This window comes from Fusarium odoratissimum (assembly GCF_000260195.1).
Source record: "Fusarium odoratissimum NRRL 54006 unplaced genomic scaffold supercont1.1, whole genome shotgun sequence".
Classification (NCBI taxonomy): Eukaryota; Fungi; Ascomycota; class Sordariomycetes; order Hypocreales; family Nectriaceae; genus Fusarium; species Fusarium odoratissimum.
In genome coordinates this window covers 2,082,107-2,105,105 of record NW_022158687.1, presented here as the reverse complement: position 1 = coordinate 2,105,105, position 22,999 = coordinate 2,082,107, and the positions used below count along the sequence as shown (strand labels likewise).

Below are 22,999 nucleotides of genomic sequence, written 5' to 3'. Positions count from 1 at the left end.
ACGACTTTGCTTCTTTTGACTTGGGAAGCCTGGGGAAGAAATTTTCCTTATCTGCTTCACAAGACGTGCTTTTGGTGGCAGAAAAACACGGTCCAAGACGGATAGACATGATATAATGCTGAAATACATTGGATTAGGTAAAGAGGAAAACATGACTCTAGTCAACCCCGCTAACTCGATACTTCAATGATGCTCTACTAAGACATCTCACTTCCCCAGATCCGTACAGCCTACTGTTCGCCCAATAACTTAACTTCATGTGCATTTTTATGCCAGGCAATTGCCTTGAACGGGTATAAACAAATGAAAGCTACCCCATGGGAATAGCTCCTCTCTTACTGGTCGACGGACAGTCATGGGTTGGGCCATCTCTCACCCCCTCCCCAGGTACTCCCTCACTTTAGTCCTCTTCCATTTCGCCTTCGCAAGCCGGCTCCTCCGGCCCGGCCCCATAATCGTTGGACCCACCCCGTAATTGCTCTTCGCAAGCCCGTAACACCGGCCCGAACTCTAACGGTCTTTCGTTTTGTTTGACGACTCTCCCCCCATTGATCAGCCTTCAAGTCCTCCTAATGCTGGCTGCCTGATGTGACCGACTCTCTAGGCGTCATGGGCTCGTCTCGCTGTCGGTAGTTGAGCAATGGTACCGTCAAGCCGTACATCTCAGTTCGTCCCTCCTTGTCATGCTGGTTGATCTCCACGTTAATGCATACGTCAAGTGTTCCGTCGTTGGACCTGCCATGGGATTGTCTTGATGCTGCCTTGTGTGTTGTTCCAGCCTGAACCTCTCCCCTGTGAAGTACCTTATGGCCATCATTACCCAGGAAGTTCTGCTCTGATGCCTCTGTTCCGTTCTCGTCGATGCTGCCATTGGGGGCCTCAGGATTGTTGGGCGAGTTTTCGGTAATGGTTGCAAAGTTCCGGCTTGGCATTGTGCAGTGGTTGTGGTTAGCCGTCTTGTTTGAGTCGCCCGGGTCTTTGTTGAACAGATCCAACAGGGTCTCATCCGTCTTAGCATTCAAATGGTGGATCTTGTTCCTCCTGGCCAGGAGATTTGCTACAGCCGTGGGTGGTGGCTTGTTGACAATGGCTGACGAGATAACGTTGACCATGTAACGATGGTCCTCCTCAACCGGAATCTTCAGGCTTGGGTTGGAGTAGAAACGACCCAGTGCAGCTAGGTGAACATCACCTCCAAGGATTGTCACACGTATGTTGAACTCGGCAGATATTTTTTGAAGTTCAACCATCAGTTCTCGTCTTTCCTTCTTGTGTGTCCTGGCCGTGTAGTGGTCATCCAGATCATCCAGAAGATCGATGCTACCGTCGAACTGGTTGAACAGACTTCCACCGAGTCCGAACCGTTTGTTGAGGATCTTGATGGGACCCATAACAGGACTGCGGAAGATGTTTTCGAGCCAAGTCAAGCGCTACATCACATTATTTAGCTTGTTTGCATTCCGACCTACTGGATCTATTTACTCACGGGATAGGCGATCGGAATTCCGAGAAGGAGAATCAAGTGTTTAATTGACTCTCCTGCCGCTGATGCTGCTTCAAGCTCCGAACGAAGCCTTTGGAAGACCTTTTTGTATGTCTCAGGATAATTGATTTGATGGCGAGTGCGCTGTACAGTTCATTAGCACCGAGGCTCACAGAAATAGATCCACATTGAACGAACCTCTACTCGAGCGTCAATGCCCAGCAGAGCAATACGGGCGCCGAGGCGTGTATAGATGTTGAGTGAGCGCTCAGCAACGTATGGGCCGGGGTGGTCGCCGACGATATACTCAGGGGACTCAAACATAGGTGCCACATAGGTGTCCATCAGTTGATTAGGATCGGGTCCTTTGCTCGCTTTCTCGATGGCGGCATGGTCTATAAAAGGTCAATATTGAGTGACTCCAGCATGAAGAGAGCGATCCTACCAGAAGTATAAGTCGATAGAGGAGGTGGCATATGATGCTGGAAGAGCATGTAATATTTATGAGCAGTGCCACCAATACCGCGGAATACATCACACTGCATGAAGTTATCGACATATGAGCCGAATCCGTCAATAATCTATAGCCAATTAGTAGGGTAATCATAGAGCCAGAGCCGTTTCCGAAACTCACGTCGTGGTCATCCCAGATATTGATCTGGGGAATCTGCCCGTTGACCTCAGCAAAGGGATCAGTGTTGTACCAGCGAATATAGTTTTTGAGGTAGTAGTCGTCGCATTCTGCTCGCATTGTCTCTGGGAACGGGTAGTCTCTACGTTTCTTGGGATTGCTTATATCAGTCCACGGGCGGAGAGGACCATCAACTCTAATGCCATCGTTGTAGATCTGGTCACCACCGCCAACCATGACATGAAAAGGAATCTCGCGGTGCTTTCGTGCCACGTCGTTCCACAGCGCCGGTCCGCTCCAAGCCTCCTCGTCGGTTCCAACACTGAAACCGTTGCACGAGTGGAACATGATACGCATGGACTCGGTCTTCGCCGGTACGAAAAACCTGTTTACTCGGGGCTTGTGCTCGGTCGAGAAGCGTAGTTCGGGCAAAACATATTCGTAGCTGGCCTCTGTAGCTTGAATTGGGACACTAATATCGAAAGCCCAGAAGGTGTTGCGCGGATCCGAGTAAAGACATTTCCCGTCAACACGTACCTCCTCTTGAGCCCCATTTGTCGGTTCCTGACTTGCGGAGCCACCCTCTTGGGGCTGAACAGCTTGCTTCAGGGTCAAGTAGGGCTGGTCCAAGGGAATTTTGCCGCCACCTTCCACGACAATGAGAACGCTCCCATACCATCGTCCCTCGTTCATACGACGGTAGTTCAGAAGAGGACCACAGACGATCGTCTTCCCATCAGGGGCGTTTTCTCCACGGGCGCCTTGACCAGCATGGCTCTGGCCTACATTGTCACCTGCAACGCTTCCATTGATATCACCAGCGGCGGCGGTAATGGGTCTGTACTTTTCCGTATCACGATTGTCGTCTTCTGGTTCCATGCGGGACTGGTTTAGGAAGTCTGCAAGCTCGCCCACGTTACCGGTCGTTTGGTGAGGGTCTCGTGGTGCGCCATCGCCAGTGAGCTGTGAAGCATGTGCAGCATAAGCAGATGATTCCTGGTGTCGCCAGCGGCTGGCCGACGCATAAGGATTTCGTTGCGACTCGGTAGTCGTAGGTCTGTCTCCTGGCTCCGACATTTTTGTTGTATGATCGCAATTTGGAGTTGAGCGCTGGCCCTCAGGTTCTTGCCTAGGTATGTAGGTAGATATGGAGGCCTCCAGGTTTTGTTGTGGCACAAGATTAGTTGTCGCAGTATGCGATCGACAAATTTGACGACGCGGTTTATCGCTGAACGCGATAATAGACAACGGTAGAATTGAAGGCGAAAGACTTGTTTATCATCTGCTGAGTCCAAGAAGACTTTGATATGAAAACTACAGAAGAGAACCTGACGATGTTTGGGACAAGAACTCGAAAATTAGACTGACGGCAGAAAAGGCCAATCTAATAAAAAGAAATGTAAGACAGCGGCAATGGTACAGCACAGCTGGATGATGACGCAGGTGCAGCCAGAGCACATCGGTGCAGGGGTCACGGGTAGTTGCGATTGCCTGCCTACCGTACCTACCTGACTTTACACTAGGTACCTTATGAAAGTGGCAGTACCTCTCCACCAAGCAGAAGAGAAGATGTACCTCATGATGTTAAGCCAACGCTGCTTTGGGTCCTTCATCAGCTGGTCGCGACATAAACGTCGGTCCATTTTCTTGCTTTCCCAAGCAACAAAGCTCCATTCGAGGCACAAGCTAAATTATACCGAAACTGAGATCAGGGAATTGGATAGGATGGGATGGCGCCAAGATGATAATCATGTCTCTTATTGGTCTATCGGCTATAGTGGGCGTGATCCCTTGGATCATCCATGGGAGAACCAAGACACCATCTGAAAACCAAGCCCCATTTGAGATTTGGTGGTTGTCCCCTAGATTAGCTGGCCAGGGTGTGAACCCTTCCCAATAAGCAATGGTTGACGGGGTAATGATCCCCTGTGCAAGTATTCTGCATCGCGAATTCCGATGACCCAATGGGTAAGAATCGATCATTATCATGTGCTTCAAATTCCCGTGTTTTACGAACGATCCAATACGAATCGCTTGGCAATGGATGAGCTTCAACAAGCTGCCCGCTCGGAGGGGGACATGAAACCCAAACAACCCACACCCAACGCCATCCAATCTTAAGCCCACAGAGAGATCTTCGCAGTAGTTCATTGGATCATGTATTGGTTTTTATTATATGCATAATCCACTGACTTAGTAAGTATGTATTGATAACCTCTTTCTGGACGGGCTTCGTTATTCCTTCCATTATCATGCATTATCCATTTCATCCCTATAAACTTGTGTATCTGTTTAAGCTACTAATTAAGCATGATAGCGTGTGACGTCATGGTCATTATTGCATGTGCTTCGGCTACCCTGTAAATGTCCGCCTGCTAACGGTTTCGACGTTGCATATGTGTGTAAACCTTATTGATATCTCAGCAAGATAGATAAAGGCAATTGTATTCACATCATTACCTAGTTGCATAGGTGTTCTGTTATTTATTTTTCGAAACTCCACGGTATGGTTATCTAAAACGTACAATTTTCACCTTTGCCGTCTTGATGGATGCCTCGTCTAACGCCAACGGAATTTGGAACTAGACTCGTTCATGCAAATGCTTGGTTTTCTCTATCTTTTTGGCAAGCACAACGCGCCGGCATAAAAACTGCCTAAGTAAGTACCTAATACACAAGAACGCTTCAGGTATAAATGTGTCAAGCCAACCTACGTACCAGCGTTTATTGGTACCTTGATTATCAAGAAACTCAATATGTGAACTGCAGATTACCTACTCGTTCCTGCTGAGATGGCACACTCCTGTACCAACCAATCGTAGTTAGCCAAAGCCCCACATTATAAATTACGTAATCAACCAGCCATCTTATCAACCTCGAATTCTCGTGAAAAATTTCAACCCTTCAACAACTTTCGGTGAATTATTCCCCAAGAGTGTCAAATGACTGGCCACCAACAAGCTGCACCACATTATCATTACGATCCATTCTAGATCATCTCTAGATCACAGCATCATGCTCGTTGGAGAGTTCGAACACGAGGAATGCAACCCGTGACTCAAGTGGTTCAACTCGACGTCGTGATAGCACGAGATCTTTAATACGAGTATCTAGGACTCAACCAAGGTTAGTACCGGTGAAACAGTGAAGCGCAGTCGAACTGCGAACGGCATTAGTGTGTACAGCAAATGAGTTCTTCAATGCTCGCCTTGCTGAAGGAAACTTTATCGTGCCAAGATTGCTATTCCCCTACTATTACCAAACACCTCTGCTCTTGTAATCCCACGGACACTGGTGCATGAAGATAGGGGTACATGCCACTATATTGCGCATGTGACTGTCAACAAGTGAAGCTTTCCGAGAGAACTGTACAGATTTGAAAGGTGTTTGTAAGGTCAGTCGTATCGTTTGGCCACCTGATGCCCTGTATCGTGACCCGCCGAGATGGCTGTGAATGAGCATGCAACGCGAGAGCAAAACTGCCAAGTCTGAGACTACGAACCTTTAATTTGCCAAGTCGCTTCTGTTATTCCAAGGATAGAACGGCAGCGGGGTCAATTGTCGTAGGTTGCGTATTGGGTAATACTCTCGAGCCAAGTCAGACAAGCCTTGTTGGGCGGCCATCAAATTGATGAAAAGTCCGCATCACCACACGCTTGCGGTCTTGGTGTCAGAAGGAAGATGCGGTGGAAGAAAAGACGACGCCGCGTTAGGGGTTGTCCTTGTTGTGACGGACCAACGCACGGCGTGGATGGTGCCCACAGGCCCATTGAGCTGGAACTCTGTTTCCCTCGGATTCAGCCGACCAGGGATTCCCACAAGCGCATGTGTTTTTCTTTTGTGCGTCTGGCTTGCAGATAGTAGTTGTTCATCTCCTCGGATCAATTGCCCATCAAGGATATAGCCAGGCCCAGCTGAGAGAATGGGGCTACCAAGAGGGCCAGCCGTATTCCGGAGTTGAACAGCATGATGCATGTAAGGGAAATCGAATTGAGGGTTATTGCTGCAATGTTGTGATTCCGACCATTTCACACTGTAATCTGCAGTAGTGGTCAGACACAGGTGCCTCGCAGCCACAGCCGCAGCCGAGTCGCAGTAAGCACAGGAATAAACTGGGGATAATAACATGGAGAAGTCTCGTCACCGCCACATTGATATACCCAGATGTTCCCAGCGGAAGAGTAGACCAATGGGCTCAGCACGTGCCGATATACAAAGCGTAGAATCATCATTATCACCGCATATCGAATGTGAAAAGTTGACCTTCAACCCTCTGTGTTGACATGTTCAATGCTGGGCTAGCGATAATGGCCGAGCGGGAGACAAGCCCCCCTGACAGTAAGACAAGACTCGAAGAGAAACATTTTGGTGTAATAACCCCCCAACAGCGCTTGTTCTCAGCTGTGAAATTACCATGTGCCGGATCAGTATTTGGCGCGGTCATTGAGCATTTAGCATATAGACTCTAAGCTTGATCAGGTAAGACACCTGGATAACATTAAGGAACGTCATCAACACGTTATACCTTATTGACAATGAATACATTGAGGTACTTTGGGTGGGGGCCAGTGAGAAATGAGCTCTCCTATGTACAATGTCCATGGACAGACAAATGGACCCCTTGCTCGGAGTATGAGCCTTCCGAAATCCGTATCTTATCAGCTTGTGAATATGTACTTGATGATGAGCCAACCAATGATAAAATTACTGAACATGGAGACTAAACAAGTCGGGAATGCTGAACGACTGGGGAAATGGCTTTCTAGACTGGTCATATAAGAATCGTCTAAGAGGTCTATTTTATGGCCGGCGGGTACGGATGACGATGGGCGCATCGATTGGATTCGTTACCGCTTTAATGGCGGCTGTAGTTTTCAATTCAGGTCCAGCTAATAATGAAGTGATTTCTCCATTGACTATCCGTATACGATTTAGAAGCCTGTTCTGATCCGCCCTTGTATAAGCTTATGGACAGTTTCTTCCCTTATCAGTTGGAGCTGCCCGTGTGGTGTTGCGGTCGGTCCACAATCTCGGTCATGTCCAGAAATTCCACTTCTGAGGACCTTTTTTTTTTTAGCTTTGTTTAACTTTGCACATGTCAAGTTCAACGATCTGATGTCTTGGACAGGAATTACGGACAATGGTATCGATGTAAGATTGTCTACATACCTTACCTTAGATATCAGTACGTATCCTTCAGTAGAAAGCTGTAGATCTCAACCCCAGACATGAAGCCCGTTGCTGTGTCCATCTCAGCCACTGCCTCCTTGTAAGACCACAAGAGTCAGCCTCAACGGTGTAGCTCCACTGTCAGTTGTCATGGCCCTGGCTCATTCATATCCACTAACTAAAACCTCAGCCCAACAGCGGTTGACTGACAAATTGATGATTTCATCTGGCAAGCCCAGTATTTCCAATTTCGCGCTTAACTGGCGGTAACAATATGAGTTAGGGGGTTATATTACTTTGAATCGTCCCCCTATAGTGAGGAAAGCTTGATAGCATGTCACTGAAAAACTTGGAAACAACATGTTCTCGAAACACCCGTTTTAGAGACTCGTGGATGATCACGCAGGATCTTGCAATGCTTCTCATAGAAGCAAGCCACTCGCCAGTGAAAGCGGGATACAGACGATCATTTCGAGGCGTGTCATCAATTTGTAATGAGGCACAAGCCATATAAAGCCAATGTTCTACGCCTCCTCCACCGCCATCGGGAGGTTCCTCGTGGGGATAAATTAGCCATGTTATAGCTAGGTCATGGATAGCAGTGAGACCGCAAACATGGCACAGATCGGAATAAACTTGGATCATGATGATCGAGGCATGTCAACATGAGTTACATAGTGCATCTCACTGCATCTCATTGCTTAGTTGTCAATGCCTACAAGACATTTGAGGGTTGCATTCGGTTCCGTCTGCCCATCTGTGCCTCTTCAGCTCTGTATACCGCCAGGCTTTGCACCCCTGGCTTTGGTATAGAGGTAAAGTGTGGCAGACTAACGAATCGCATCTCCTCGACATGAGGACAGCGCACTAGCTCTCCTGCAGGCTGTGTGCCTTGATTTTATCGCGAGTCTTCTTTCAATAGTCCTGGATACGCTTATTAAACTTGCGCCTTAGACAACCCATGATAGCGGGCGCACTGTCGTCGGACGTTTCACCGGGTCTGTTTTGTGTGATGTGATTCAATGTTCTAGGTTGTTTCCCGAAAGATTGGAATTCAATGACACAAGAAACAAAAGAAAGAAAGTGCTCTGACCCCGTTGTCTTATCAATGACGTTTTGTTCATTTCGCCGACGTTGATCGAAATTGGATAGGTACTCGTTAATTCTTCAAATAATTCATTTGCTGAGCTGAAGCTGCAGCAAATGTTTTGTGTCAGTGGAGCACCTCCGCTCATTCCACGACCTCTATGAGATCAATTTCGAAAGCTATACATCTCAAATCTCTAGCCTGGTTCCCCAATCATACGCACCGTCAGAATAGAAGAGAGAGAAAAAGAGACAGACAGGAAGGAAAAAAACCAACAAAATATTTCATCTCTTATTCCGTGCGCGGCCCCGTTCTGACAACAGCGCGTCGCCCCTCTGGGCATAGCCTCATTTTCCACGGTACAGCCTGGTACAAGGCCAACCGCACGGAGACTTCGGACTCTCTAAGTCGCTTCTTTAGGGGGGCACCCTGTCAATCACCACCTACCTCCTCCGTCTTGCCGCTCCCCCCGGCTAGTCCGTGGCGATCCATCAATCCTGTGGTGTGGAGGTTGCAGGCTGCAGCACGCTAGCAAGACGCCCAGGTACTCTATGGTACAGTACGAGCCAGTCAGTTCACTTCGCAGTTCGCAGTTTGCCTATGGAAACCCTGAGAAAGCCTCGTCTTTCTTTCTTTCAAACCACCTCGAACATTCTCCTCCGCATTGCAACCCCATACCTTTGCTCCTATAACCCTCATTCCTCTGCCGGACAGAGTAGCATCGAATAATGGTGATTTGAGATCAGAATTATCTGCTTTGTTGATTTTTTTTAATACGGTCGGGTTTCCAACAAGAGGAGCACCAGCCTGCGGGACGCTTCTCTCGTTGAGAGCTGCCTGATTTGTCTATCGTTTTGTCATGAGATGGGAGGCTCAACTATGATCATGGCTTCGGCTGTGGAAACGACGTCTTCCTTCCCGCGGTCTCACTCTAGCCCCGATCTAGAACTTCTCTCGCTATCATCCCTCGATAAATCCTCCTCAACTCAATCACCGCACCGCCAGAGCGTGTCCGACCTCCAATCAATACCAAGTTTCGATCTTCCCACGTTTAATGTCGAGTTCAACCTCGATACAACTGTTTTCCTCGGAGGGGAACAAGCTGGCAAGACGGCACCGGTGTCAACCCCTTCAATCGTTGAAACAAAAGAGGTTCCAGAGGAGCCCTCACGCACCAGACATGCCCGAAAAAGAACAAGCTCGCTCATAGACACCCGCGGTTGGCTATCAAGCTCCAAGAGCACAACAGATCTTCACGAAGAACCTCCTCGACCGACAACTTCTGCTGGCGACAAGAAATTTGGCGATGGATCGATTGGAGACTTGAAACCCCTACAGAGAACGATGACAAAATCAGGATCTTTCGCAAACTTTGCCAAACGGTCATGGAGGCCATCTCGCTCCCCGTCACCCATGAAGAATGCAGACTCGGCCAAGGACAACGAGGAGTCATCTGGGCGTAATCGATCCGAGAGCACAACATCAGTCAAGCTTACAAAGACTCGTAAACGCCCTGGTCTGACCGTCGAGCAGGCAGACAAGAACAAGTCGACTGATTCACTCAAGTCTGCTGGTCCTAAAGCTTTTTCACGAGCGAGCGGCTACTTTTCAAAGCTCAAATCGAAACAAGCTGGCCTGTCAAAGCTCAATACCAGCACCGACTCGGACAACAGCTGCGCTTCTTCGGCCACAAGTCTTGCAGCACCAGCTTCGATTATCGCTGCAGAAGAACGTACGCCGCAATCTTCCACCTGCGACACCACCTCCGCTACAACCGTGACCGATGAATCGGCGTCCGTCGAGATGCCACCTCAACAAAGAGACGTCCTGTGGTCGTCTTTCAAGGCCATTGACATGGACTTCAAGGGATTCCTTGCCAAGAGCACAGCCCAGCGAATGTCGCAGGTTCAAACACAGCTTCTCCCATTCCTGCGAAACACGATGAATCATGAGTCCACCAAGAAGCTCTACCCCGAAGATGTCGATCGAAGGGCGACAATTTTGAACAAGTGGTGGATTGCAATCCTGGAAATGCTGGATGGTCAGGCGCCCCAGCCTGTCCCTGGTGTTGATCGTCCGGTTCTTTTCGATGCCGCGACACTTCTCATGACGCGACACGAATGGCGACAAGCTACATCATACTTCCTACCACTTATCAACCGATCTCCGGCTGAGCGCGTTCGAGCGCGATCTCTGACCACCTCTTCCGCCTCGTCTGTCACATCGAGCCAAGCGGCTTTCTTAGAAGAGTCAGCCGAACACAATGTTAGGACTATGTTTGTTTCCAACTTGGTCAAGCAAATGGGTTTTGTAGTTGAAAAGCTTTCGCTCCGTCACGTCCCAGTCAGCCTGGTTAACTTTGCTGGAAAGGCTTGTGCCTATGCATTTTTCTTCGCACCTGGCGTTGCAGATATCCTGATCAGACTCTGGGGACTTTCCCCTGAACTCATTCGACGAGTAGCTGATGAGCTTGGCCTTCCAAGAAAGAACAAAGGGGAGAGCGACGACATTGCTGCTTTATTCCCTCCAACTATTGGAGTATTCGCCTGGACATCGCCAAAGGGTATGTGGGATGGCCTTAAGAAGGTTCCCAGATTGCCTATGCTGGTGTCTAGAATCCCTTGGACAGGTCCCTGGGCGGCTCGCTGGAAAGGCCGAGACACAGATGTATTCTTCATCTTCTGCAAATATTTCCATATCCTCTCTGAGCAATTCATGCCCTCTGGACTGCCCCTGCTCGAAAAGGCTAGGTCTCCTGCATTTGCTCTTGTTCAAGCTCAGCTTCTTTACGTTCTGGATACAACAGTTCACCGTCAGTCTCCAATGGACGGTAGCTTTAGCCCTCCTGCGATGGACTCTATGTCAGGTGCTGATGCCGCAATGGCTCTGCCACTCCCTGTCAGCAACGTTATGAGAGGCATGTCCGAAAACCGATGCATCATGCTGTTGAAAGACTTCCTTTCAGTTGAATCAACCGAGATCGCCGGCGCTCGTCACACATTTGCAGAGACCTTTGCAACCATGATGAAGGCTGCGACCCGCAAGGTGTCGAAATACAACCATCCTGCTTGTTTCACCCTGTGCGACTTCTTGGAGGAAGTTCTCGTGCTCTATAGCGAGTTTGAGGATCCTGACTGCTCGAATAGCTATCTTGACTGGGCATTTTGGTTTGACGTTTGCCAGAAAGTCATGAGCTCTTTCAACACCATGTCTGAGATTCGAATGTTGGCATTGGTCTACTCCATCTGGGATGCCATTTCGAAGGACCCCGTGCGCAAATTGGCCGTATGCAAGGACTGGCTGCTCACCGAGGAGACTTTCAATGAGTTTTTCAACCACTGGTGCCCAATGGTTCGGGCTTACTACCAGCGTTTGCTGTGCTGGCGGATGTGCCGAGATACGGGAACGCTGGATGAAGTTGATGGGTAAGGCGCCCTCGCTTCGCTTTTGTGATGCTTGCTAACTCGGAATAGTCAAATCTTTGCTCTTGTAGCTGAGCGACTTCAGACGACGTGGTCTCACTATCTGCATATAAAGCACACTGCCGAACAAGAACAGCGAATCCCCCCTTCAACTGCCCCAGTGAATCCCGCACCCGGCAAACGTTTTATGATCATTCGCCAAGAGATTAATGTTCCCCAGCCTGGGCTATATATGGGTAGCTTTGATTCCTTCGCGAAACTTCCTAATAGCGAGACAAGCGTTCTGAATGGCCTGCCTCCTGACCCGTCTAGGAATGACGGAAGGAAACGATGGTCACTATTAGGAAAAGTCCTTTCTCTTGGCGGTAATGCGGGTGCAGGCGCTGGTTGGGACGATGATTTCCAGACTGTCCGTCGTGAGACAGCAGAGTCTCGTTCTTCTGGTGTCGCCCAGACGAATAGAAACTCCAATGTTAATCATAACAAGGGCCGTCCATCTGAAGATGACTCCTTGTATTCTCAGCCAACCTACGAGGAGCCAAAATATGTGTTCAAGTTTATTCTTGCTTGGCAACAACAGGCAGCACCTCTTCGAGATCGTTTCCTGACTCGCCCTCGACTTCCCGGCCCTGCACAGACTCGCATTAGTGGACCTTTACGAGTCAACGGCTTTACTGTGCCAGCTGGATATGCAGCGCCAACACGCAAGTTCTCTGGCAGCCCCCAGCAAGGGCTCATCGACAATGCTAGGAACGCAAATTCGCTGAGCCCAACTGATGAGCAAAATGGGTCTCCAAGTTGGAAGCTTGAGGTCACGCTTCCGAGCCTGAGTGACGAATCCCCTCAAACACCCAGCATCAAAGCCAGCCCCTCGCCTTCACCATCGCCGTCACCGTCACCGTCACCCTCGCCCAACCCAAACATGGGCTCTTTCACCGATGCTGTGGTGGATCCTGTCAAGCCAATTGGCCTGTACGTCAAGAATTCTGTCTATACTGGACGCTCGCTCGCCGAGTGGGCGCAGGTAGTTTTTGAGTGCAACAACTTCGTTGAGCGTCGTCGTGATGAGGGAATGGAAAACCTTGGCGACGTTGAGATACCTATCCTTGGAGTGGAGGGCTTCCGTAAAGTTGGCGGCTAGAAGCTGTGACACCTGAGACAAGCTCATTTTCCAAGCACTCTACACATTGTGCAATACGTTCTTTCTTACTCATGATTCCCTTGCCTTATTGCATGCGTTCACTATCTATGAGCATGGTCATATTTGCTTTCGCACAAACATACATCACTGAGGTGATTTCACGGCTTCTTTGCATACAACCGGTCCCAGGGGCTTAGATGTGGGATATGAGGGACCTGGTATGAATTCAGATCGCTCTGAGTGATCTTCTCATTTGTTGGAGATTTTCAACTATACTTGTATTTGGCATCCAATTTTAAGGCGTTCTCGAGCAACAACTGGTCTGTTTTGCTTCTTTTTGTTACATATATCATATATTAGTCTGCCATAGGGCACAAGTTGGGACAGGTCTTTGTTGGTCAAGGGGATAGGTGATCACGGATGGAGTAGGACTGCATGCAATTCAAAGTTCATAGCCAGCGTGGCTACAGCACAGGTTCTGAGCGATGGGCCACTGAGCGTGATCTCTTGTGTATATATCAAATTGGTTGGGGCTGAGGTTGAATACAGAAGCTGTGTCTTCTGCTTTGGAGCATTATAATGATAATGGCTTTAATGACATTGCGTGTCTTCGAGCGCAGCTATAAACAATACTTGTAACAATTCGCGATCTGCATTGTGCTATTCTCTCATCGTTGCTATACTTTCATTCGTAACTCACTCCCAGCCGACCATTAGCTCTGCCTTCATCTCAGTAACCTGCGGCTTGAGCGCCTCATACCTCTCGAGGGCATCATCTCTCAGGTAGTCCTCACGCCTGGTATAATAACCCTCAAAAGATGGCTTCCCATCGTTGACAGTTACCCAACTCTGACGATTCTGCGTGTAAATGTGGGCGTCCGGCTGAATATCCCAGGGCCTGTCCAAGGTCCCAACGCGAACATATGACAGATGAGGCCCAGCATCCGCGTAGTAATTCCACAGACCAGTATGGCACACAGGACATCCAACAAGTGTCTGTCCCACGCCAGATGCTGTAGGAAGACACACAGACAAGGGTTCGGCTTCGGGGCGAGGTTCACGTGTAGTTGACTCTGCGGATGTAAGACGTGCAAAGGCGGGCTGAACAGCAGCGGGGACAGGGTCCGGGTTGGAAGAAGAACCAACGATGGTGGGGGGTGCTGAAGGGAGGAGAGTCAGGGCGGTGGACTCTATGACAGCATTGAGGGCGCAAATAGAGCCCGTTTGACGCTGGCATGTAGTACAGTAGCAACAATGAACTATAAGGGGGTGGAGAGTAAGCTGGTAGCGGATAAGACCGCAAGCGCAGCCGCCGGTGAGGGGAAGAATGTCTTTGCGTTGAGAGTAGTGAGCCATGGTGCTGGTGTTGAAGAAGTGAAAAGACGAGAGAGGAGACAGAGAGGCTACAAGGGGCTTATAAAGGAGAAAGACAGAACCAGGGCCTAGTAACTGGTCAATAGTAGAATTACTAACGAAAAGACACAATATTCGTGTGGCATTGTCCTCGTTCTAATTCACTCTTCTCAAGTGACTAGGACCATGTCGAACGAAAGCGGGGTGATGGGAGCTGGCCAGTGAGAGTGAACGGGGCGGCCTAATTAGGAAATTTATGAAAGGCCTCAATGGCGATAGGACACAGGACTCAGGGTTTATGGAGATGACGAGAAATTTCTTCGTGCATTTCCGAAAGATACGATTTCAAGAGAACGTAGTGCTGCTATGACTATACATGAATGACTAAACTCCCTATGATGTTTTCACTCACGTTTCCCTTGTGACTCTTGCAGTTTCTCCTGTGATTGGCTTCGGAACAAATCTCAAGGAATGAGCACGATTTGCCACGCAAAGAGTCAACCCTGAGGGTTGATTAGTATCGAGTATCAACCGAGAGGCTTCGAAAACCACAGTTCCCATCATCTTCACTGTCTTCATCTTCCAGAAAAGCCTTATCATCACTGCCCATGAACGCCGTCATCTCAATTTTGCAGGCTTGGTCCATGAGCATATCCATATGGCGGCTAGACAATATCAAGTCCAGTCGTTGATAGCACGCCGAGAGGATATTTGAGAATGGGCTCCGTAGAAAACCTGTGCACCAGTAGTGAGGGTGATGCTCTCCAAATGTAAGCCTTTCGACTTCTTTAAATAGGCGATGCAATCTTGACACGCTGCCTTGATATCCAAGTTGGTCGGCGTTCAACGAGGGCATGAAAAAGGAATCTATCTCAAGGTCTTGTGTAGCTTGGATAAATTTTTCGGGGATGCCGTCTGCAAGGTTCACAGCAGAGCAAGGGCCGGTATGCCAACAGAGTGGGCGTTTGGCGAGAATCTTGATTGCTATCTCCTTGCCTTCTGCATGGAAGACTTCGAGCATCTTGACGCGGTGTTGAGCAATGGGATCTGACAGACTCGGGTTTAGATAATCGTGGCTAAATCGAAAGTCGTCTTAACTCACCGATCAAAGGAATCAGTCTGAAAGTTTCCAAGTCGTCCAGCCGAGTATGTCTATCAATCAACAAGCTGCCGAACTCGTCGACGTGGCATTTTTCGGCGATATCCTGAAGCATCTCCTCCACTGCGCCCTGGCATCCGAGCTCCCAAGCCACGAATAGATTCTTGCTGTATGCCTGCATCTTCTTACTGCGCTGGCACATGCTCTTGAGCCTTTGATACCACGCTGTCGCCATCGGCCGCAGCGTCTTGGTCATGTCGTATTTGTTGGCCAAGACGCAGATGTTGTAGAGCTCTTGAGGCTTTAGATCCAGAGGGGCATGGTCGAAGTTTACATGGACGATGTCCATGAGAACAACAAAGGCTTCTGGATTGTCCTCGGGAAGCTTTACTCCCCAGCGATGCAGGTCGTTGGCGGGCTTCGAGTCGCTGAAGCGGCCCCGTAGCATGGCGCGGAAGACCTTGGAGGCCCGGCAGAGGGCGTGAGAGTCAACATGGAGGATTGTAGAAGATGAACCGGAACCGACAGTCAGCCAGAGATCTCCGTTACCATCGAAAACGATGGCATCGGGTGACGAGGCACCAGGCGATGACATGACGAGCTTCGCGTATTCGGAGCGTGCTAACAGAAGACTTCAAGAGAGTGAAGATGAGGGAGTCAAGGAAGAAAGAACAAAACAAAACAAAACAGAGATCAGTGAAGCAAGGTACGTAAGGCTTTCAGTTTCACCGGTGCAAAGTGCATGATGAAAATCGGCAGTTGGCAGTGTCAGCAGCAGTGTAGAGCCTTTTGACATTCACCGTTGGGCATTGGTGGACTGACTACCTTGAAGAGGCGGTATGTAGTTACGTTGGTCTTGTTTTTACATATATGCAAATGAAATAGGTCCGAATGGGTTGTTTAGAAAGACTTTGGCTCGTTCTGGCACAAACTTGGTATATAGCCACCCTTCTCTGATATTCTACAGCTCATACTCGGCTGGATCTGTTTGCTAGTACCAACATGGAGAAATCCCGTCGAAAGAAGAATAACAATAATAAACATCCAGTAGTGCCTAAGCTCTCCTTTTGTTCATCCTACATCAATATGAGGAGAAGATGCTTGTCAAATAACACACACAATGTGACTCACCAATCACCAATCGAAATATCAAATACCGCCCGTTCACCTGTAAACTCATTCCTCGTCGTCATCCTCTTTATCCGAGACCCCAGGAATCATTCTAACCTTGGCAGCTTGGATTTGCAAAGCCCGAAGATGGCTCAAGTAGAGGGGATCGGCGGCTCTTCGAAGTTGTTGCCTAACCTCCTCGACCGTCTCGAGTACTGCAGGGCACCATCCACACAAGTCGATGTATTCAGCCACGAGACTAATCTTGTGCTCAAGGGTCTTCAGATCTAGATCAGAGGACCGGAATACGTCGAGACTGCCCCCAAAATGGAAAAGGTCGAGTATTCCTTCTTCGCCAGCCTTGCTTAGCATCTTGCCCAGCATGAGACACATTTCCTCTCGGCTATGGGAAGCGCCGCACATACGTCCCTTGACAGAGCTATAGAGGACTTGTTCGCCCAGCTTCTGGCTCTTATACCAGCAAGTTTCTAGAGCGAGTTCGCGGTGTTCTGTGATACAGCCTGTGAGGGAGTTAGCGACGTTCAAGAGAAGAAACGTGTTTGTACTTACCAAGAATAGGAATTCGTTGGAATCCTTCAAAGTCGCAAAGTCGCTCCTTGTTCTCTCCAATGATGAGCTGATCGTCTAAATCCAACGAGCAGTTGAGCACAACATGTCCGACCATATCGCTGAGCTCCTCAGAGAAACCCAATTCCCATGCGATATATGCCTTCTTGAAAAAGAGCCCATAGTCTCCAGTGGAGGTACCCACGGCCTTGAACCAGCGTTCAGCCACGGGTCGTAGGACTTGCGTCATCTCATACTTGCTGGTAAGTATGCAGGCCCCATACAGCTTCTTGAGTGATACCTTGGCGGGCACTTTCTCGAAACGTGTATGAATCATGTTCAGAAGGACTGTGAAAGGGACAGCGTCGTCATCCGGCAGCTCGATAGTCCAATCGCCGCCATCTTTGGTGTCTTTCTGGTTACGGGAAACGATCTCCTTGAGTCTAGGAGACACGCGGCTGAGGGCTCGGGAATCGACGAGCATAATCCGTCCTGGGTTTTGTCCCACCTTTAGGTAGAGATCTCCGCTCTCGTCAAAGCAAATCATAGGCTTTCCGCTCTCATTAGAAACGCTCTCGCTAGTTTCTGTGGATACAGAATCGTCGTCGAGAGTATGGGCATGGGTTTCAGGATTAGTGTCAATGCCCGTGACTTCCAATTCGACACTTTCAATTTCAGTGGTTCTAGCCTGAGCGGCCATGTCCTTGGTGATATACGGTTCCGAGGTGAGGTATTGGGTTTGAAATCCATTGAAGTCCTCATCGAATTCATCGTAAAATTCGAACTCCTCGCCACCATCGGAAAACTCGAAATCACAAACCCCGGCCTCAGCTAAACTGGACTCACAGGTGGTGGGTGCCGTAACGAAGATCTGAGGGATAGTGACATCGTGAAGAGCAGGGTGGGTGGTAGTATGGTCATCCATAGTGTTGTCGGTCGTTAGGGGCTCTCTAGGAGACTGGTTTGTGACAGACTCATCTCCGGTGCCAAGAACAAGAGTATATTCGGGAGTAGTAGGCTCTACAGTGCCGTATTGGATGTTGGCCTCGATAGAGGAAGCTTGGGTGTGGAAGAATGAAGTGTCCCGAACTTCAGTCTTATCCTTGGGAGTCTCAACCTCAGGTGTCATGGGCTGAATGGAATGAGGCTCAATGTCCGGGGTTGAGGGATTGCTCGTCAAAGTGCTGTAAACAGGCTTGCCTGCATTAATGAAATCCATAAAAGAGCTGCGGGTTAGAATCGACCCGCGAAACTTTGCTTGAAGTTCGACGTTCATCTCGGTAGAGTGGAAGTAGATTTGTGCTGTGAAAGGTATTGGCAGTTGACAAGGAAGTGTGAGATGTATTGGGTATGTATAAGAGGGAAATAAGAGGGAGGAAGATGCGATGGGGGGAGATATATAGTGATCTAAAGTGTGTGGTTGCTGTGGTTGTGGGAGAAAGAAAAGTGAGAGGAGAAGAAACTAACAAGAAGAGAATGTTATAGACGAGGCTGCTGTGCACGTCAAGTGGCCCAAGAAGCCTTCAGTGGCAGCCGGTTGGCAGTGGCAGTAACAGTAGAGGCAATCATTCGGACAATAGGCGCTAGGAACAAATGCAATTCGCAGTGCCTCGCAGGGATCAATGTTCATTCACCAGACGCTTTTGTGTTTTGAACCTGTGTTGTTGGTGAACAATAGGGCCCTTGCCATCACACGCAAACTCAACTTCATCCCAATCGTTGGTGTTTATGAATTAAATGTGAGTACATATTTGTAAAAGCAATAGACATCTATAACCGTTATAGTATATCAATAATATACTTTTACAGTGGAAAGTGTTAGGGTCTGATAGAATATATCTGACTAAATATCTATTGATATTTGACATCCCCGATTGTATCTTAGCAGCCTGTGTATGAATATGTTCCCGCTGTTTGCCAGTCAAGACCCTGGGGAATTTGTTCCATCTTACGCTTCGCAAGTCTCTTCAGCAAGTCTTTCACTAAAATGTAGTTGCATTACCTGCTCGACAATATATCTCGGAACTCACTGAATGCAAACCGAGGGTATCACCCAACTTGGAGAGCCGGCAAGGGCTCGATCGGCAAACTCGTGGCATTGGAATTTATAGTATTTGATGAGATGACGGCAATATTAGGCAATGGTGTCTTTGAAACGCTAGCAAAAGCAGTTTCATCGAGGAGCATGGTCCTCGCCAAGCATCGGAAACATTCACACACTATCTAAGGCTTCTCCCTTCCCGTCGACCAAGAATCTGGCATCATTGTGACACTAATTCTGGGACAGTATTGCCTTCATCTTGGTTAGTACGTCCTAAAATCCCGTCTCCCAGGCGACAAACATCATTTTTCTGTAGTCGACGCTTCGATGATCCTGGTGAATCTGCATCTAGGAACGGACGCAAGGTTGAAAATATGTCGTATTAGTTGGTCAGGACGCAGAGTTGGTATAGTTATCGCATGTTATCAATTAGTTACTTAGAGATAGAGTCCATGAGCCATTGTCCGTGAGCAGGGCGAAACACTTCGCTGTCATATTCAAGTCACGGAGCTTTCCATCTTCAACAAACCTGAAAAGCTGTGACCGGGGGTGAAGATTCATCGACCACCGCTGAACTCAAAGCACTCAGCATGATGTTTCCAATGTTTCGAATGTTGCGTTCGAGAGGTGAAGTTTCGCTGGGGTTATGACCATGAGATGTCTCTGCTTCTGCGCCTATGTACCTTTAGTTATGAGAGACGTCAGGTCCAAGTTTGAAACGACATAGAACTTTCAAGTATTTGACTATGTTCGAGTAATCCAGGCTATCTCAAGCGAGGTTTCTCTTGACCAAAGGTGTTGATAACTTCAACAGTGTAAGAGACAGTGCTGTACAGCTTCCCCGCACGTGATGTTCGTATTCCCTGTTGTGTATCCACCCTTCAGCCCTGTATGGCCCGCTAATCCCTTTCCGACGACGACAGCTTCGAAAGGATTACCCGTTTCAACTCTGACAATCCATCAACGGTAACGGGGCCTGCATGACTCTCTGCCATACCTAGCTACCCATAACGCTATCCGTGCGTCCTGTCGTTTCTTGAATAATGCCCAACACGGGAAAGCCAAGCAAAGATTGCCATCTTTGTCGATCACGACGTGTCAAGGTCGGTGCAGCCTTTGAGCCACTTATTCTGTGCTTACGCGGTTATGTCATAAGAGAGACGCTCGAGCATATCAACCCATTACATTCCAATTGCTGACGACATCAACAGTGTGATCTTGGCAGACCATCATGTCAAAGATGCATCAAATACGGGACTGAATGTCCGGGATATCGGGATGAACAGGAGCTTGTCTTTCGCAATGCTAACCCGACCACCATCAAGAAGAGGAAGAAGAGGACTCAGCAAAATGCTCCGGCTCAGACTCGTGGGGAGTCTGTCATGTCTTTTGGCTCATCTTCCTCCTCCTCTTCGTCGAATGGAGATGCTGCCACGCCATCAGTCACTGAAGAAGTTGATCGTGAATTCAGCCCTGTCTCACCCACAATAGTCGACCTTGTCGAATTCACCAGAACTGGAAGGGCGCTCATCCTGCCCCAATCCCTTAATGAGCATTGGACCGCCCATTCCATCCCGATCCTTCTCAATGTCTACTATACTTTGGATTTCCTCCATGACACATACAAAAAGAGCGGTCCTCAAGGGCCTCTTCTTTGGGCCACTCATCTCTTTGCCCGTACATACATCACCAATCTGCGATATCCCACCGCTATCGACAATGGATCTGTCGAGCAGACCGACAAGGAACTTGGAACATACCTTGGTAAAACCTTGAGCTCTGTGGGTGAAGCACTCAAAACACCAGAGGGCGCCATGAGAGATGATGTTCTCGCGACAGTATGGATTCTAACGAACTATGAAGTGAGCAACATGACTTCTTCCCGCCATTCTTATACTTATGTTTTAATAGCTTCTTATGGGCTCCATCAACCGCATATCGCCCCTGAACCCATGGCATCTCCATACCAATGGGCTATACAGTATTCTTCAGCAAAGGGGAACGGCTTCTTTGCGAAGGCCGGGATCGAGAATGGGTTTCTGGCCTGCCTACAACATGGTGGTATGTCACTTCGATCTGATATCTCACTCCCAACTAACAAGCTATTAGCAAGTACGGTGTCTCCTGACAAGCCTCGAGTGCCCTCCGGAATCCCAGGAATGGTTTGCCGCCATCAGACAAACCCTTCATCCAGGAGAAGGATTGGCTGTTGAAGTCGGCGATTATATCTGCAAGATGGCACATGTTCAAAAGCGTATTCTCGATATCATTCGAGCTCGAGACTTTGACACCGCTGCCCTGCAGTACTACGATTTAGTTGGTATCGTTTTCAAAGCCGAAGATCATTTCACGACTTTTGACGCAGGCTACCATTACATCGATGAGGTTTTCAACCCCTATCTACGAAACATGCTCAACTCGGCGCGAGTAAAAGGCTACCATGTCATTTTGACCTTCGCAAACTTTTTAACTCATCATCCGACTGCTCCCATTCCCCTGCAAGAGCTCAAGGTGCTGCGCTCGCATTGCGTATACCGGGTTCGAGACGGCGCAAAACTTGTCATGGAGGCAGTGAATCGGCATCTCGACCCGGCATCTTTCCGCAACAACCCATCACCAAGGACAGTGTTTGACGCGTTGAAATTGATATGGCCTCTGACGGCAGTCTACCTCGTACCGTCGACGCTAAACGAGCAGAGCGAAGCCGCAGGTGAATCGTTACAGTTCATCGGCCGCGAGCTTGGAGTGAGGCAGGGTCTCAAGGTTAACAAGGGAGAGTCTACGCTGCCGCCGGAAGCAGAGGCACCTTCACAGCTGGCTGAGGATGTAGCCTTCGATCCACTTCCAACTAGTCGAGGATTAATGTAGTGAACAGAACTGATTTACCACGAACTGTCTTAACAGGTGAATGTTGATCGTGTTCTTGGGTGTTCTTTCAACATGAGAAGAATGTATCTGTTGCGAGATTTATCTATAGCCCCCTATCAAAGCCTCACTTGATCACCGATTTCAGGGGCTCCTTGTCCGGAGCAACTCCGGTGTCCCACCACAAAAGCCCCACAAGAACACAGACGGCTTCAAATCTCAGATCCGCTCCGGGTCAGTGGGCCTGCTTAGAACTCCGAGACCCGCGCCGTGACACCCAAGAGTTCGGTGTGAGATTCTGACCTTGCTGAGATGCCTCGGTTGGAGACCGAACTTCTCAGGCGGCGGTACGAGATGCGATGGACAATACTGTGGAAAGAGCGAGGCCTCGCTTGGCTTTCAGTACTGCATGTCAGCGTGCAAATTAAGCGACACTTCATGAATCTCAGTGACATCCAATACCATCTTCACGAATGCGATCTACAGTCACAATTGTGGCGTCGTCTGTGGCGGGAGCTGTTAATCTCGGTTAAGCGAGGTGCGGCGGTGCTGTATGCCACTGCAGCAGGACGAAGAGGATTCTGGTTTGGAAGCGCAGGACCGAAAAGGAGGGACGGAAGTTTTCAAAAGGCCGTGCTCAGAAACATGCGACTTGACCTGCTTGTTTTTTGGTCTAAAGATAACGTTGTACGAGAAGAGAGCATGATCAGCGCGGACAGCACGAGTCCGGCGGGTGGCGGCAGTGGATGGGTGATCCAGTCGCAGCTGTTTTATTTTGATGCGGCTCGTGTTGAAGCAGCTAATTCTCGAAATGGAAAACCCGCAGATTTTAAGTTGATGCTTGGGGTTTATGCTTTCCGAGGAATGCTTCTGGGTGTCGGTACAGGCGTGACGTGCTATAATTATAGTGATAAACGTATCTTGGTTTTGAGTCTAGCACACTGTGCATACAGAGGGATTATCACCAGACTATACAGTACGATTGAAAGCCCCAATAGCAAAACGGATGGATTGACATCCGAGCCAACCAC

The 22,999-nt window shown here is 48.8% G+C and overlaps 7 protein-coding genes across 9 annotated transcripts; 2 read left to right on the top strand and 5 right to left on the bottom strand.

Moving 5' to 3' along the window:
• Window positions 1–4: 4 nt before the first annotated feature.
• Window positions 5–3,554, bottom strand: FOIG_00729 (uncharacterized protein). The gene is made up of 5 exons (XM_031197126.1): window positions 2,118–3,554; window positions 1,929–2,064; window positions 1,682–1,878; window positions 1,487–1,627; window positions 5–1,430 (listed from the first exon to the last, which is right to left on the bottom strand). The coding sequence occupies exons 1-5, from the start codon at window positions 3,189–3,191 to the stop codon at window positions 570–572; spliced, it is 2,409 nt and encodes an 802-aa protein (XP_031072893.1). The 5' UTR covers window positions 3,192–3,554; the 3' UTR covers window positions 5–569.
• Window positions 3,555–4,579: 1,025 nt separating this feature from the next.
• Window positions 4,580–6,528, bottom strand: FOIG_00728 (uncharacterized protein). The gene is made up of 2 exons (XM_031197125.1): window positions 5,323–6,528; window positions 4,580–5,274 (listed from the first exon to the last, which is right to left on the bottom strand). The coding sequence occupies exon 1, from the start codon at window positions 6,240–6,242 to the stop codon at window positions 5,760–5,762; it is 483 nt and encodes a 160-aa protein (XP_031072892.1). The 5' UTR covers window positions 6,243–6,528; the 3' UTR covers window positions 4,580–5,274; window positions 5,323–5,759.
• Window positions 6,529–7,233: 705 nt separating this feature from the next.
• FOIG_00727 (uncharacterized protein) lies at window positions 7,234–14,113 on the top strand. Of its 2 annotated transcripts, none has more exons than XM_031197123.1 (3): window positions 7,234–7,423; window positions 7,474–11,795; window positions 11,844–14,113. In XM_031197123.1, exons 2-3 carry the CDS (start codon window positions 9,235–9,237, stop codon window positions 12,931–12,933), a joined length of 3,651 nt encoding a protein of 1,216 aa, XP_031072890.1. In that variant the 5' UTR covers window positions 7,234–7,423; window positions 7,474–9,234; the 3' UTR covers window positions 12,934–14,113. The 2 variants fall into 2 exon arrangements, with proteins under 2 accessions (XP_031072890.1, XP_031072891.1); XM_031197124.1 differs by having other exon boundaries at window positions 7,326–7,423; window positions 7,482–11,795.
• On the bottom strand, window positions 13,520–14,289 carry FOIG_00726 (uncharacterized protein; the record flags this gene model as incomplete). The annotated part of the gene is made up of 1 exon (XM_031197122.1): window positions 13,520–14,289. The coding sequence occupies one exon, from the start codon at window positions 14,287–14,289 to the stop codon at window positions 13,630–13,632; it is 660 nt and encodes a 219-aa protein (XP_031072889.1). The 3' UTR covers window positions 13,520–13,629.
• Window positions 14,290–15,362: 1,073 nt separating this feature from the next.
• Window positions 15,363–15,980, bottom strand: FOIG_00725 (uncharacterized protein; the record flags this gene model as incomplete). Its single annotated transcript, XM_031197121.1, has 1 exon — window positions 15,363–15,980. One exon carries the CDS (start codon window positions 15,978–15,980, stop codon window positions 15,363–15,365), a length of 618 nt encoding a protein of 205 aa, XP_031072888.1.
• Window positions 15,981–16,561: 581 nt separating this feature from the next.
• On the bottom strand, window positions 16,562–18,338 carry FOIG_00724 (uncharacterized protein; the record flags this gene model as incomplete). Its single annotated transcript, XM_031197120.1, has 2 exons — window positions 16,562–17,016; window positions 17,066–18,338. 2 exons carry the CDS (start codon window positions 18,336–18,338, stop codon window positions 16,562–16,564), a joined length of 1,728 nt encoding a protein of 575 aa, XP_031072887.1.
• A 1,701-nt stretch (window positions 18,339–20,039) lies between these two features.
• On the top strand, window positions 20,040–22,902 carry FOIG_00723 (uncharacterized protein). Of its 2 annotated transcripts, none has more exons than XM_031197118.1 (4): window positions 20,040–20,206; window positions 20,315–20,965; window positions 21,015–21,164; window positions 21,213–22,902. In XM_031197118.1, the coding sequence occupies exons 1-4, from the start codon at window positions 20,147–20,149 to the stop codon at window positions 21,969–21,971; spliced, it is 1,620 nt and encodes a 539-aa protein (XP_031072885.1). In that variant the 5' UTR covers window positions 20,040–20,146; the 3' UTR covers window positions 21,972–22,902. The 2 variants fall into 2 exon arrangements, with proteins under 2 accessions (XP_031072885.1, XP_031072886.1); XM_031197119.1 differs by having other exon boundaries at window positions 20,260–20,965.
• The last annotated feature ends 97 nt before the right edge of the window (window positions 22,903–22,999 follow it).

Bases quoted from the DNA above. Each gene is read 5' to 3' on its own strand.
- FOIG_00723 (XM_031197118.1), top strand. From the start codon at position 20,147: ATGCCCAACACGGGAAAGCCAAGCAAAGATTGCCATCTTTGTCGATCA. The intron at 20,966-21,014 runs GTGAGCAACATG...ATGTTTTAATAG, and splicing joins GGATTCTAACGAACTATGAA to CTTCTTATGGGCTCCATCAA. The intron at 21,165-21,212 runs GTATGTCACTTC...ACAAGCTATTAG, and splicing joins GGCCTGCCTACAACATGGTG to CAAGTACGGTGTCTCCTGAC.
- FOIG_00729 (XM_031197126.1), bottom strand. From the start codon at position 3,191: ATGTCGGAGCCAGGAGACAGACCTACGACTACCGAGTCGCAACGAAAT. The intron at 2,065-2,117 runs GTGAGTTTCGGA...AATTGGCTATAG, and splicing joins ATATCTGGGATGACCACGAC to ATTATTGACGGATTCGGCTC. The intron at 1,879-1,928 runs GTAGGATCGCTC...GACCTTTTATAG, and splicing joins TCTATCGACTTATACTTCTG to ACCATGCCGCCATCGAGAAA.
- FOIG_00728 (XM_031197125.1), bottom strand. From the start codon at position 6,242: ATGTTATTATCCCCAGTTTATTCCTGTGCTTACTGCGACTCGGCTGCG.
- FOIG_00727 (XM_031197123.1), top strand. From the start codon at position 9,235: ATGGGAGGCTCAACTATGATCATGGCTTCGGCTGTGGAAACGACGTCT. The intron at 11,796-11,843 runs GTAAGGCGCCCT...AACTCGGAATAG, and splicing joins ACGCTGGATGAAGTTGATGG to TCAAATCTTTGCTCTTGTAG.